At 40.5% G+C, this 12511-nt stretch overlaps 1 protein-coding gene across 1 annotated transcript in view; it reads left to right on the forward strand.

The window, feature by feature from the left end:
- Nucleotides 1-1342: 1342 nt before the first annotated feature.
- The window catches only part of KNDC1 (kinase non-catalytic C-lobe domain containing 1), a gene marked incomplete at both ends in the record, with an annotated part of 65604 nt that continues 54435 nt past the window's right edge, over nt 1343-12511 (forward strand). Inside the window, 3 exons of the mRNA XM_080620253.1 lie at nt 1343-1438; nt 6745-6943; nt 10706-10764. Of these exons, the coding sequence (XP_080476379.1) occupies nt 1343-1438; nt 6745-6943; nt 10706-10764 (354 nt within the window). The remainder of the gene's footprint in view (nt 1439-6744; nt 6944-10705; nt 10765-12511) is intronic.

Consider the following 12511-nt stretch of genomic DNA (forward strand, 5'->3'; position numbering starts at 1 on the left):
TTGATGCACTGTGTACATATTAATTCATTAACATACTCCATTTTGACACAGAATTATAGGCATATAGGAAAGCAGGATAATGAAAATGGCACTATTATTTTCCAACTACATGTAGTTGTGAAATTTAATTACAGGAGAAAGCAGTCTATTCTCTCTATCTGCCATGCTGGTTACAACGGAGATGTAAGATTTCCATGTACCTGCACTCAGGCTTTAAGTTCAATTAGGAGACACCTGCTCAGGGGTGTATGCAGTGTGTGCAGTTACCTCCCCACCAAGCCAACCCCCTTTCCCAGGCAGAAAGGGGAATGGCTTCGACCTGTTTACCAACACAATTTGCAGTTTCCAATGGGGTTTACTTAAAAACATGTGCCTATGCAGGTGGTATTTCTGAAGGAATCCTTGATCTTGAGCCTTCATTTTCAAAAGGAGCCTTAATGAAGTTGTTTTAGGCACCTTAAGCGCTGTGTATAGCAAAGAAGAGCTAGGAAAAAATGAAAATCGGTATTTCCAGACTATTTTCATGCTTGTCACCGTTTGACCTGCCTCAGGAGTTATGGCCATGATCATGCCACCGAGGTTTGGTCACTTGCCTAATTGTAAACTCTGGTATATGCAGTAAATCCAGTGATTTGGAGAGCCGGGATGATAAAACGAGGCCGAGGCACACGGGCAGACAGGTAACCCCACGGAAGGAAAACGCTCGCCGGCGGGAGCAGCTCCCTGGCCATACCGACAGATAGCACCTCGGTCGCCAGGCCACGCCGCCTCCCCGGCCTCTCGCCGGACACTAGACCGCCATCTCTCCCTCCCGCCGCCACTGTTCTCTCGGAGAGCGCAGCCCAGCTGGCTCCCTCGGCGCTCGGCGGCCGCAGCTGGCACTGCGGAGGGCTGCCCCTCAGGGCCACCACCACGCCACCACCTTCGTGCCGGGAGTTCATCCATCAACGAGGAGGAAGGGGCTCGGGGCACACGTCGGGATTCGCGCCCTGTGACTCTCGGGGCGGGCGCCGCTACAGGAGGGCGGGCGCCGCTGCAGCGAGGCCGCGCCGGGAGGGCGAGGCGGCGGCGGGCCGCGTTGCCATGGCACCACTGCCCCAGCCGAGGGCTTGAGCGGGCTGCTGCGGCCGCCGGGAGAGGCAAGGGCCTCCCCGCGGCAGGCCCCCGCCGGAAGGGGAAGGGGTTAAATCAGAGAGGGAGCGCTGGCCCGGTGCTGTGGGGGTCGCCGCAGGGGGTAGCCTGCAGGCGGTTGTGGGGATGAGCCGTGGCGGGGGCCGAGGGCTGTGCTCCGGGCGTGCAGAGAGGCTGCGGAGGTGAAGCCCCTGCTCCCTCGCTGTGCACAATGGAGGCTGTTGGCGCCGCAGAGGACGTGTTTTATGAAGAGGAGGAGGTGAACTGCTATGACTTCGAGCCTCTACCGACGCTGCTGGAGGACGAGGTGAGTGAGGCAGGTGCAGGGACGGAGCCGCCGCCGCCCTTGCACTCACCTGTGATGAGGCAGCCTCAGGGGTAGCCGGCACCCCACTACTCTAGCTGGCGCCTCGTTCCTCTTGCCCCCACCGTGGGATCAGCTGCGAGGGCCCCGGCTCCGGCCGGAGCTTGGGGGTCGCCCGGCCCGCCAGGAGCGGCCAGGCCGCGGCAGCAAAACTGTCCTCTTCGGGTTCACGGTGTGTTCCTCACGTTCTCCTGCCTGGTTATTCTGGCGACCAAGTCGGGCTTAGTCAGTCCCCATGCACCTTCTCCACACAACAGCAAAGACATGGTCCTCGAGTGCGGGGTGTCTCGTAACTCTCGTGGCAGCCGTGGGTTAAGGCTGCGGTCGGGGACTGAACGTCCTTGTCACACCTGATACAGGGAAATCTCTTATTACAAGCAAAAGTGTTTCCTGTAGCTACAAACCAGATTTTTTGTACACTCATCTTCTCCTGCCCTGTTGCTGTTTGTTCAGTTGCTATGCCAAATAACCTGAAATAACCTGTAGCTAAACTCAGTTCTGTCATCGCATTTATCTGGTTTTGTGCGTGGTTTTGCACTTGGTTTTTATTGCTCTTGCTCATCTTTGTATCTTTCCACATGAAGTGTGTTCCTTAGCCCCCCTGCTGAATGTTTGGGCAGAATGTTTTGTTGGTTTTAAGTTGGTTGTTTGGCTTGGTTTTTTTAAGTGGAAATTTGGTAAATGATATATGAGCCACTTGTTCCCCAAATGAGATCTTGCAGACTTTCTCATTTGCTATGTGAAGAACCCAAACTCAATCAGGACTTAAAAGTGAGTTTTAAAATTAAAAGTCTCTTGCAGTGTTTCTTCAGGGTGTGAGAAAACTGAAGGTCAACTCTTCCGTGTGAGGAAGGCCTGAGCCTATTTTTCTCACCTGCTAAATATATACTTTGATTATGGATTCTCAGCAGTCCTTTCTATTTGGTTATTCCAGGTACATGAATATTTTCCATATTCTTGCTGAGAGAATGAGCATGATCCGTCACCTGGTGGCTAGAGAAATTAAAAGGGCTGCTTTGAAGCATACTTGGTAGGCTTACCCAGGCAACTCAGTGTTTTTTCTTAAAATGTGAGGAATTTAATGAATGGTTAACATTTGGTTGACACATTTTCCATGATTTTTGGAACAGATTGTTTTGAAGTTTGTGTGAATTGGCAAAAAGGCTTAGGTGCCAGAAAACTGTGAATGCTTAGTCATTTAGTGGAGCCTGTGACTTTCGTCACTGGACCTGTATAAGGAATGAGGTTGGGGTGTAATGTATGTGGTTTACAAAAGCCAATATGTGAAGCAAGAAGCTGCCTGAGCTGAAGAGCAGGAAATGCAAAGGATGTGGGTGTGTTTAAGGTGTCTTTCTTTACTAGGACTTTCTTTGTCTCACACTCCTTAATATTTAATTTTAATTTTTTTGAGAAGTTACCTGTAGCCAATTAGTTTTCTCTTCCTGCTCTCTCTTCCTCAGCCTAATTATATGCTACTGCACTGTTTTAGATTTTCTGAAGAAAATATAAGAATAAAATGAGAACTGAAGTGAGTAATTAAAGCATGATTGTCTGACCTGTTCACTTTTTGTAGTTATTAAACAATAATTGCTTTTACAAGTGTATCTTACTGATAATGAGATGAGGGAAAAAGCATCAGCATCTCTGTTACATAACACACTCGAGTTTTCCTGTAATTCAAGTGGACCAACTTTCAGCGGTCCAAGTATAGAAGTCATGCCTCGCCAGAAGCTTCAGCTTGCCAGAAACTTCTGTGTTGTAGTCTTAAAAGGACTTTTTCTTCCCCCCCCCCCCAGTGAAAACTTTGTTTCTGTATGGCTTTGGGGATGCAAACTAGTCCACTGCATGTCTCTCTGTTTTCAATGCTTCATTTTTCACAAAGGCCTTGCTTTGCGGCAACATCAGTTTTAGTAACTCGGGTCAAGACAGCGTAATCTGTAGAGAAATACATGGTTTCTGTGGAGAAATACATGGTTTCTGTGGAGAAATACATGGTATCACATCCTGGAGCACTGGAAAGAGGAAGGCTTGCGGTATGGTTGTGGTACTGGTGTTTTGCTTTGGTTTTTTAATCTTCACCTAGCCATCTATTGCTGATTGAAGGTACTGAACATTCATTCATAGGCCGTTCTTCTTCTTCTTTTTTTTTTTTTTTATTTTTTTTTCCTTCTTTCCCCCCTTTTTCACTTTCCTTTTCCTTTGTTATGAGATTGGGGTTTTTTTGGTTTTGTTTAGGTTTTTTATGTATTGCCTAACTGTCCCATCACCTGGAAGGAAAAGAAGTTTATCTGACATGAGTTCATTATTATCTTTTGTTTACTCCCCAAATAACCACAAGACAGAGATTTTTTTGTAGGTTTATACTGTAGATATCACTACTAATGATTAGTATCCGCTTGTAGAGCTCAGCCTCAAAGCTTGTCGTAAATTCTATCAAGTCCTGATTGTGACTGGAATTTGATATTGAGGCAGTTTTAAAGGTTGATCCTATGAGAGTTTAAAATAAAAATTATTACAGGTTCATTGCTTTGATCATAGAATTTCTATTTATTTTTTCTTTTTTAAACTTTTTCTTGCCATAGAATTAGCAGTTTGTAGTTTCCTTTCCAAGCCTATCATCATCCTGCCTATCCTCATCCTACCTACCAGTTTGGTCAGCTTCAAAATCTAATGGCTTGCGGTCCAGTTCCTTTTCATATGTTAATGTTTTCAGATACAGGAATCACTGTGCTGCCCTTCATGCTTGGAAGAAGTTCACCATAAAGATATGCAAAACCTCCTCATCCACCCTCAAAACATGATGGCAGCATTACACATATGGTGCTAGGCACAGCACAAAAGAAATGAGATCTTTTGTCTTGTGTACCTGAACTCTAAGGGCTTTTGCTGTTCATCATTATGTAGGACTAAACTCAATGAGCCCGGGGTTCGTGATGAGTGCTAGAAAGCACTGTAGTAATGCTGCCATTAGTAAATTAATCCATCTCTAGGCTGATGAAAATTAGAATATTAATAATAGAAGTTAAGTTTCCCAATTAATACTAAGTGTGCTTTATTTCCCACCTGGATTTTTTTGCTTTTTTTAGGTTGGGATTTGGGGGGGGTTGTTTGTTTGTGAGTGGTTTTGTTTGCTTGGTTTTTGTTTGTTTGGGTTTGTTTGGGATTTTTTCCTCATTTATTAAGCATTCTGCTTCAGACTAAAAAGCAAAATAAATTTTGGAACTAAAGGTGGTTCTGTGTTTGAAGGCTATTATGAGCGCAATACTTGATTCTCTGAAAAAACATGTTAACAAACTGTTAACCTTTCTGTAAATGGTAATCCAAATATCATTTATGCTCACCAGGACTGAGGTATGAAAAGAAAGTTTAAACTCTGTTTTCCAAGGAATTAAAAGTTTAAGCCACCATGGTTTTCTGAACTCTAAGGTACCTCACACTCTGTTTTGCTGACTATCTCGTACTTTAAGTAATATAGAGCTGCATCTTCAATTCAAGGTATAATTAATATAATTCAGAAACATAGATTTTAGTCTTAATTACTGCATGTAAATAAGAAAATATTATGTGTAATTCATAGTGATATAGTTTGATGTAAAGTAAGTTCTGTAGACACTTCCATTTTTGTTAGCGTATTTTTCCTTACAGGTGGGATTGATGTTTTGTTTGTGTTGTTTTGTCATTCCTTTATGTTCATGAAAGCTTTACTCTGTAGCTATGGGTAATGTATTAGTTTTGTATTCTAAAAACTGTACATAAAGAGGCTTGCTGCTTTGAACTAAGCATTGTTTCTGAATATCTTACCTAGGAAAGCCACTTTGCAGCCACTTTTTTTTTTTTTTTTTTTTTTTTTTTTTTTTTTTTTGGAAAATGGACTCTTCTCAGCCTTATTCTCATAGCGAGGTCAAAGAAAGTTGGCTTATAATTTAGGACAGTGTCGTGGTTTAAGCCCAGGTCGTAAATCAGAACCACGCAGTCTACTTCCTCCCCCACCTTTCTTCCCTCTGCTCCTGGGGGGATGGGGAGGAGAATCGAAAGAATGCAACTCCCACGGGTTGAGATAAGAACAGTTTAATAACTAAGGTATAACACAAACCTACACTACTGCTACCACCAATAATAATAATGATAAAGGAAATAACAAGGCAAGAGAATACAACCGCTCACCAACCGGTACCTCACCCCCACCCCGCAGCGTTGTAGCCCCTCCGGGCCACTCTCAGTTCTACCTCCTGGGCATGACGTGCTGTGGTATCGAATACCTCTTTGGCTAGTTTGGGTCAGGTGTCCTGTCCCTGCTTCCTCCCGGCTTCTCCTCCTCCCTGGCACAGCATGAGACTCACAAAGTCCTTGGTCAGGATAAACATTCTGACCAGTAACTGAAAACATCAGCTTTATCAATATTTTTCCCAGGCCGAAAGTCAAAACCACAGCGCTGCACCAGCTACTAAGAAGGAGAAAAACTGACTGCTGCTGCTGAACCCAGGACAGACAGTAACTTAGAAATGAAGTCTATGAGCTATTTTGACCACTGAGAGCTCTGGGTATAATGGGGAGGCCTAGAACAACCAAAGTGTTTGGTTTTCAATCAAAGTGTAAGAACACTTTTCCTATGACTTGCTTGGCTTTTGAGTGTTTATTAAGTAGTCTATATAACTAAACTTCACAACAGCATCATTCTTGAGGCAGGCTAATTTAAAGGGTACTCCTTCCCAGATCACAGATGGTAGGGAAAACTGCAGTGAAGAGAATTTTTGAGTAGTTTATCTGAAGCCTTCTGGGAGAACTTTAGGGAGACATGGGTTAAACAAAATGTTTTAACTTAGTCTCTCTGCTTTTACCTCCCAATGGTCTGTTTTCCTAACTTTGATGCAGTGTTTATGTAACTCACATAGCTCCCATAGTAAGTTTTATTTTTTGTTTTTGTTTTTGGTTTTTTTGGGTTTTTTTGTTTGTTTGTTTTGGGTTTTTTTGTGTGTGTGGGTTTTTTTTGGTTTTTTTGTTTTTTTGTTTTTTTTTCTTTTTAAGAATTTTAACATACTGCAATACCTTTATTCAGGTTAACTGCTTCTTGAGAGACTCCTTGTGTTAAGAACAAAGTCATGCACTTGGTGTTTCTTGGGGTGTTAGTCCTAGAAAGTTTGAGAACTTGCTGGAAAGATTACTCTGAGCCAATTGTGTCAAATGTAATCTATGATACACAAAGTAGTGCCATGAAATCCAGGGTAATTTATTAATTCATATCTTGGCAGGAGAATGTGTCCCTTGCTGATATTTTGTCGCTGCGGGATAGCTGTCTTACTGAGCAAGATATCTGGGCAATTTGCCTGGAGTGTTGCCATTCTCTGAAGAGTATTGCCCATTCTGCAATCTTCCAGACACTGTGCATCACTCCTGATACTTTGGCTTTTAACACCAATGGCAATGTATGCTTCATGGAACAGCTCAGTGGTAAGTATTTGTGTTTACAGGCCTTTTATTTTAGAACTATGGAAACTCATAGTGAGAGACTGTAGGAAAGCATTATATTCTATTCTTAAGACTTGTAGCTAAAATAAAGAGAAAACAAAAACTTGTTTAGGAATGGGTGAGTATAGGTCCATATGAAACTGCGTGCTCAATTTTGTGATTGGTGATCAAAGGCTTTTATGGGTTTTCTTAGAAGATTCATTCAGGTGATTTTGAGACTTATCCAGGAGAATGTGATTTATATCCATTTTAAACACTGTAGTATGTATTTGTGTATCTGTGTCCACAAGACTTTACCTGTGTAAAGCACATTATTGGGCTTTTCCCTTTCTTCTCATTTCATGGATATGTGCTATTTCTAGAGAAATCTGACATTCAGTTTATCGTGATGATTGTGGCCACAGAGAATGGGGCAATTCTGGTGCATATTCACTGTTAGAAAGGAAAAGCCCTCTTGAATGAGCATATTTTGGATTTATTTTAAGTCATGGTTTTTAGAATCGGCAAGTATGGTGACTGACTGAGACGTGAATTTTAATATGCTAAAATCAGTATGTAGTAGCATATGAAATCTTCAGATATTGTAGTAGATGAATGGGGGGATGCTTAACTTAAAAAGATGACTTCTGATTTCAGGACAGACATAAAAGCATGTCATTGTCACTATTCCATTTTCACATGACCCATCTCAAAATGATGGGTCTTGAGCTTGTTAGGAATATTACAAAACAAAACAAGAAACCCCAGCTCTTGCTCTGTAGTCCTTGTTAAATATTTGTCAGGTTGTAACTAGAAGAACTGTTCTGGTCTGTATACACACTGCTCAGGTTATTATGTTTTCTTTAACCTAATTTACTTTTAAATCTATGTCAGAATAAGTGTTTATTCTTTCAGTTGAAATTTACATGACAGTAGTTAGAAAAAATGGGGTAAACTAACTTTGCAACAAATGGATGTTTGCTGCCTTCTTTAGAATTAAAGATAGTATATCAAATAAGCATGTAACATTATAAAATATAATTAATAAAGAAGAAAATATATCTCTATAATTGTTGTTATATTTGTTTTGTGCTTAAATTTCCCTAATATGTGAGTCAACTTTTAGTTCTGTGTTAATAGGGTAATGTGGAATCAATTTCCGTTATTTTCATGAGCTTGTCATAACTTGAAGTTAAAAAATTAAAAACAACTTTGTATTCATAAGGGTATATGAAAGACTCGGTGAAGAGAAGAAATCTGGTGGATGAAAAATTGCTACTAGGAAAGAAAAAAATCAATTTCTTCTTAAATGTTTTAGTCTAATTGAGTAGCTGGCAAACAATTGATCCGTGTATTTGCTGTATTCAGGTGCTTAAAATGTGGGATAACAAATTCCTGTGCAAAGCAAATGGACAAAGATTTAGTTCCCTGAAGTCATGCTCGTTTCTGAGAGAGGGAATTTTCATTAGTTCTCTTTAAGGAAAGTTGTGTTTTCCCTAGGACTGCAAGAAGTTATGTATATATTCTGTTTTCCACATGCATGCTCCACTGTGTCTTTGAATCTTTTTCTTCCACTTTCTTGCAAATCTTATTCCTATTTGGTTAAAATAAAGTTTGCTAGATAGGTACTTGGGAGGTTGGCCTTTTTGCTTCCCTATAGTTATCTATGGATTTATTCTTCCTGAAGAAAATTATAACCTCTGGATTTGCTTGCCAGTGAGAGAAAATTAACAGCCTGTCACCTCCCTTTAGCAGCATGTTCTGCTTCCTGCAGGTTCTGTGGTGCTACAGTGACAAACATTCAATAGGATATACTGCCAAGGGCTGTGATATCTTGTCTCTTCAGATCAGAAAAATTTCCATTGTAAACGTGATATTAAAAGATTACAGCAAGCTTTACTAGTGACAAAAAACTGTATGCTTGTACAATCTTTAAAGTATTCTATGGAAAGAAAGGGAAAAGGTAATGGGGAGATGAAAAGAAGGAGCAATAGTCTGGAGGGGAGAAGAGAGGACGAAACATCTTCTGTCCATTAGTTCTCTTACCCTCCTGCCTCCCCAAATATCAGAAAAAAAATGAGGGGTGCTCTCTTTTTCAGTGAGAAAGTACGTTCAGGAGCATAGCAAGAAACTAAATCAGTTAGTGGCATGTGGATGTCATGGATAGTCAACCATGCCAGGTAGCTGCAATGTATGAATATGTAAATGTCGTGGTTTAAGCCCAGGCCGTAAATCAGAACCACGAAGTCCACTTCCCCCCCCACCTTTCTTCCCTCCGCTTCTGGAGGGACGGGGAGGAGAATCGAAAGAATGCAACTCCCACGGGTTGAGATAAGAACAGTTTAATAACTAAGGTATAACACAAATCACTACTGCTACCACTAATAGTAATAATGGTAAAGGAAATAACAAGGAAGAGAATACAACTGCTCACCAACCGGTACCTCACCCCCACCCCGCAGTGCTCTAGCCCTTCCGGGAACTCTCAGTTCTACATCCTGGGCATGACGTGCTGTGGTATGGAATACCTCTTTGGCTAGTTTGGGTCAGGTGTCCTGTCCCTGCTTCCTCCCAGCTTCTCCTCCTCCCTGGCAGAGCATGAGACCCTCAAAGTCCTTGGTCAGTCTAAACATCTGTGTTATCAGCTCTGTTCCCAGGCCGATAGTCAAAAACACAGTGCTGCAGCAGCTACTAAGAAGAAAAAATGACTGCTGCTGCTGAACCCAGGACAGTAAAAAAAAAAAAAAAAACAAAAACAAAAAAAAAAACCCACAAAACTTACCAAGTGAGTTTAGTATCCTCACAGTAAAAGAGCTTTGCATTTCACTTCTAAAATACAGGCACAAAAGCTTTATTGGACCTAAAGCTATGAAAAGTATACTACACCTGTGAGCATACCTTTTTTTTTTCGTTCTCTTTTGAGATGGGAAACTTGTAGTCTTTGCTTGTAAGTTATCTCAATCATCCATTGGCTTCACAGAAGGGTAGACTAGGTGAGCTGAATATGTAAGTGAAAAATAGGAGTTTAGTCTGGCACTTTTTTTTTTAATCCCTGATGTTGTTTAATGCATTCATGTGACTTCAGTGCAGTGTGACAATATATGTCTGGTTAGATGCTGCAGCAGCATTGGTTTCTCTTAAGATGTTCCTTTTTTTCTTGCACCTCTTTATTCAGGAGCAGTTACTGCAGTAGCTCAGTTCCCTGCTAACAGCGCACAGGTGGGGAATGTGTTTCCTCAACTCTTCTCATAATTAAAATAAACTAAGCAGAAGGGTCAAGGTTCTAAGCTAGTTGGTAGATGAAGAAGCAATTAGCTGTTCAGGTTGGTTTTGTGCTTTAACCCTTATCACCCAAGTCTGCAGTGGAAAACAGTGAATGGAAATGTCGCATTAATCAAATAAAGTCTGCAAGCCACAGCTGAGCTGCACTAGCTTAGGTGATAACTTGATCTAAACATAAATGTCTGAAGGCAAGACATGGTTAGCTGTGGTAAATGTATTTCTTTTAGGGTGTTTTGTTTCTTAGTAGGAAAAGTGGTATTTTGTTACAGGAAGTTTGAAAATAACACTTTACTTATAGTACTAGAATCATGGATAATAAGTTATTTGTATATCATGTGAGTGAAGCAAAATACTGCTATATGCATAGTTTCTTTTTTGTCAGGTCTTAGAACATAATTAAATTTGTATCATCAAATTTGCTTATTTTTTAAACAAACAAGGCTATTAATTTCTAATCTGACATGTTTCCTTTTGCTTTCAAAGATGATCCAGAGGGTGCCTTTGTTCCACCAGAATTTGATATCACTGGTAACACTTTTGAGGCAAGTTCAAAAATTTATCTGTAAAATAGAGGGGGTTTTTATAATTTTAGTACCAAATGCTCAGCATTCCAAATGTATCATGTTAACACATTTAAAGATTGCAAACAGTAAATTGTGATGTTTAGATATGCTTTGTGGAAATAAAAAGTAAATGTAAAATGCTATATTAATGTTCAGTATAAACACATGTTCACTAACTGTTACAATGTGAGAATCTGGTTTGGCTGAATGTGTTGTCTTAAACTACAGCTGGCCTCTACTATGTTCACTGGTATCCCTCACTGGTTACATTTGGTTGTTTGGAGACTAGCCATGAACTTTTATGACTAAATATAAAATTTGTTTGTCATCGTCTTCAATAAAATAATTCATGGAAGGATAATCAGCAATTTTATCTTTGATTTAATGAAGAAACAAATTACTGTCTGTTGCTTTGCAATGCACAAATGCTCTACATTGTTAAATTAAATTAGATCTAAATTGTTTATACTAATTCATTAGCCTCCCAAGTCAACTATCTCATTGCATGCTGCAGGAGTGCTTGCTTGCTTAATATCCTTTTTTTTTCATACAGTATTTTTTCTGACATGTATTCTTAGAGAATTCAAACTTGTTCAATTCAAGGTATAAAAAATATTCTGTTTCTCTTTAGTTCAACACAAATACCTTTTACTTTTTGTAGTTACAGCCTTCATAGTCATGTTTATTGTTCTCTGTTTCATTGGTGGGGGAGGGGGGAAGTATAAGTGAACCTTGGAAGTATGTAGTACTACAACTAAGATGAGAATGCTAAAGCAGGAAGGGTAGTATTGCAGAGTAGGAAGTAGTACAGTGTTTGAAGGTTATGGATGCAAAATTTCTTCATTCTGCTATGCTTTATCAATGTAGATAGGCCAACAGAACTCTAATGATTTTTGTGCTCACTCTCGCCCTACACCCAGGCTGGTTTTTTTGGTAGTCTTTGGGGACAGGGAGCCAATGTGGATGAGGGGTGGTTGGGAGGTGACCAGTTTTGCAATTGAACTTGGCAGCTGCAGTAGTTTTTATATTCAGGTTTGGTTAGGAAAGCAAATCCCAAAGTAACCCAAAGGTGACTATTTTTGTTTTCTTTATGTTGTATGTCTGAAGCTGGACATACAACTTTTTTACATACATGTGTAAGATTTTACATAAAAGTTTTCTCCATCCCTTGCCCCTTAACAAGCCTCAAAGACTCTGACACATACACGTACAGACTTGTGAGATTATTTACTTCTCTGGCAAAATTGCTTTTCCTCCTAACCCTGTCTTCCTGCTCTAGTAGTTGTTGAACTCTTATGCAGGTAGCAAATAAATACACTGAAAGAGGTTAGAAGACCAAGAGGATGGAACAAGGTGAAATGGAAGTTTGGGAAGACTGTGGGAATGCTAAGTGACCTGAAATTTTAGTTCTGTCTGATGTACAAGGTCATTGTATCCCTCTTTGGTAAAACTCATCTGTGTACAGGTTTATTATTGAAGTCTTCTCTTTCAGCAGTATCATAATTATAAAATTCAAAAAGTACTAAAGTACTTTGGTACCAGATCAAATTCTGCCACGTATTCCACACTGACCTCATCTTGCTTTTGCTTTGCAGTTTCTAACACCTGCAGTGGGTTAATCCTTATGTATTTCTAACGACAGTTTTATAATACTGTAATCTTTCCAAGGTAACTGTTTCCTTCTTGATAGCAAAACTTCTCTTTTTCAAAGGTATTGATACTTTTG

The sequence above is a fragment of the Psittacula echo genome, assembly GCF_963264785.1.
Source record: "Psittacula echo genome assembly, chromosome: 6".
In the NCBI taxonomy this organism is placed as follows: Eukaryota; Metazoa; Chordata; class Aves; order Psittaciformes; family Psittacidae; genus Psittacula; species Psittacula echo.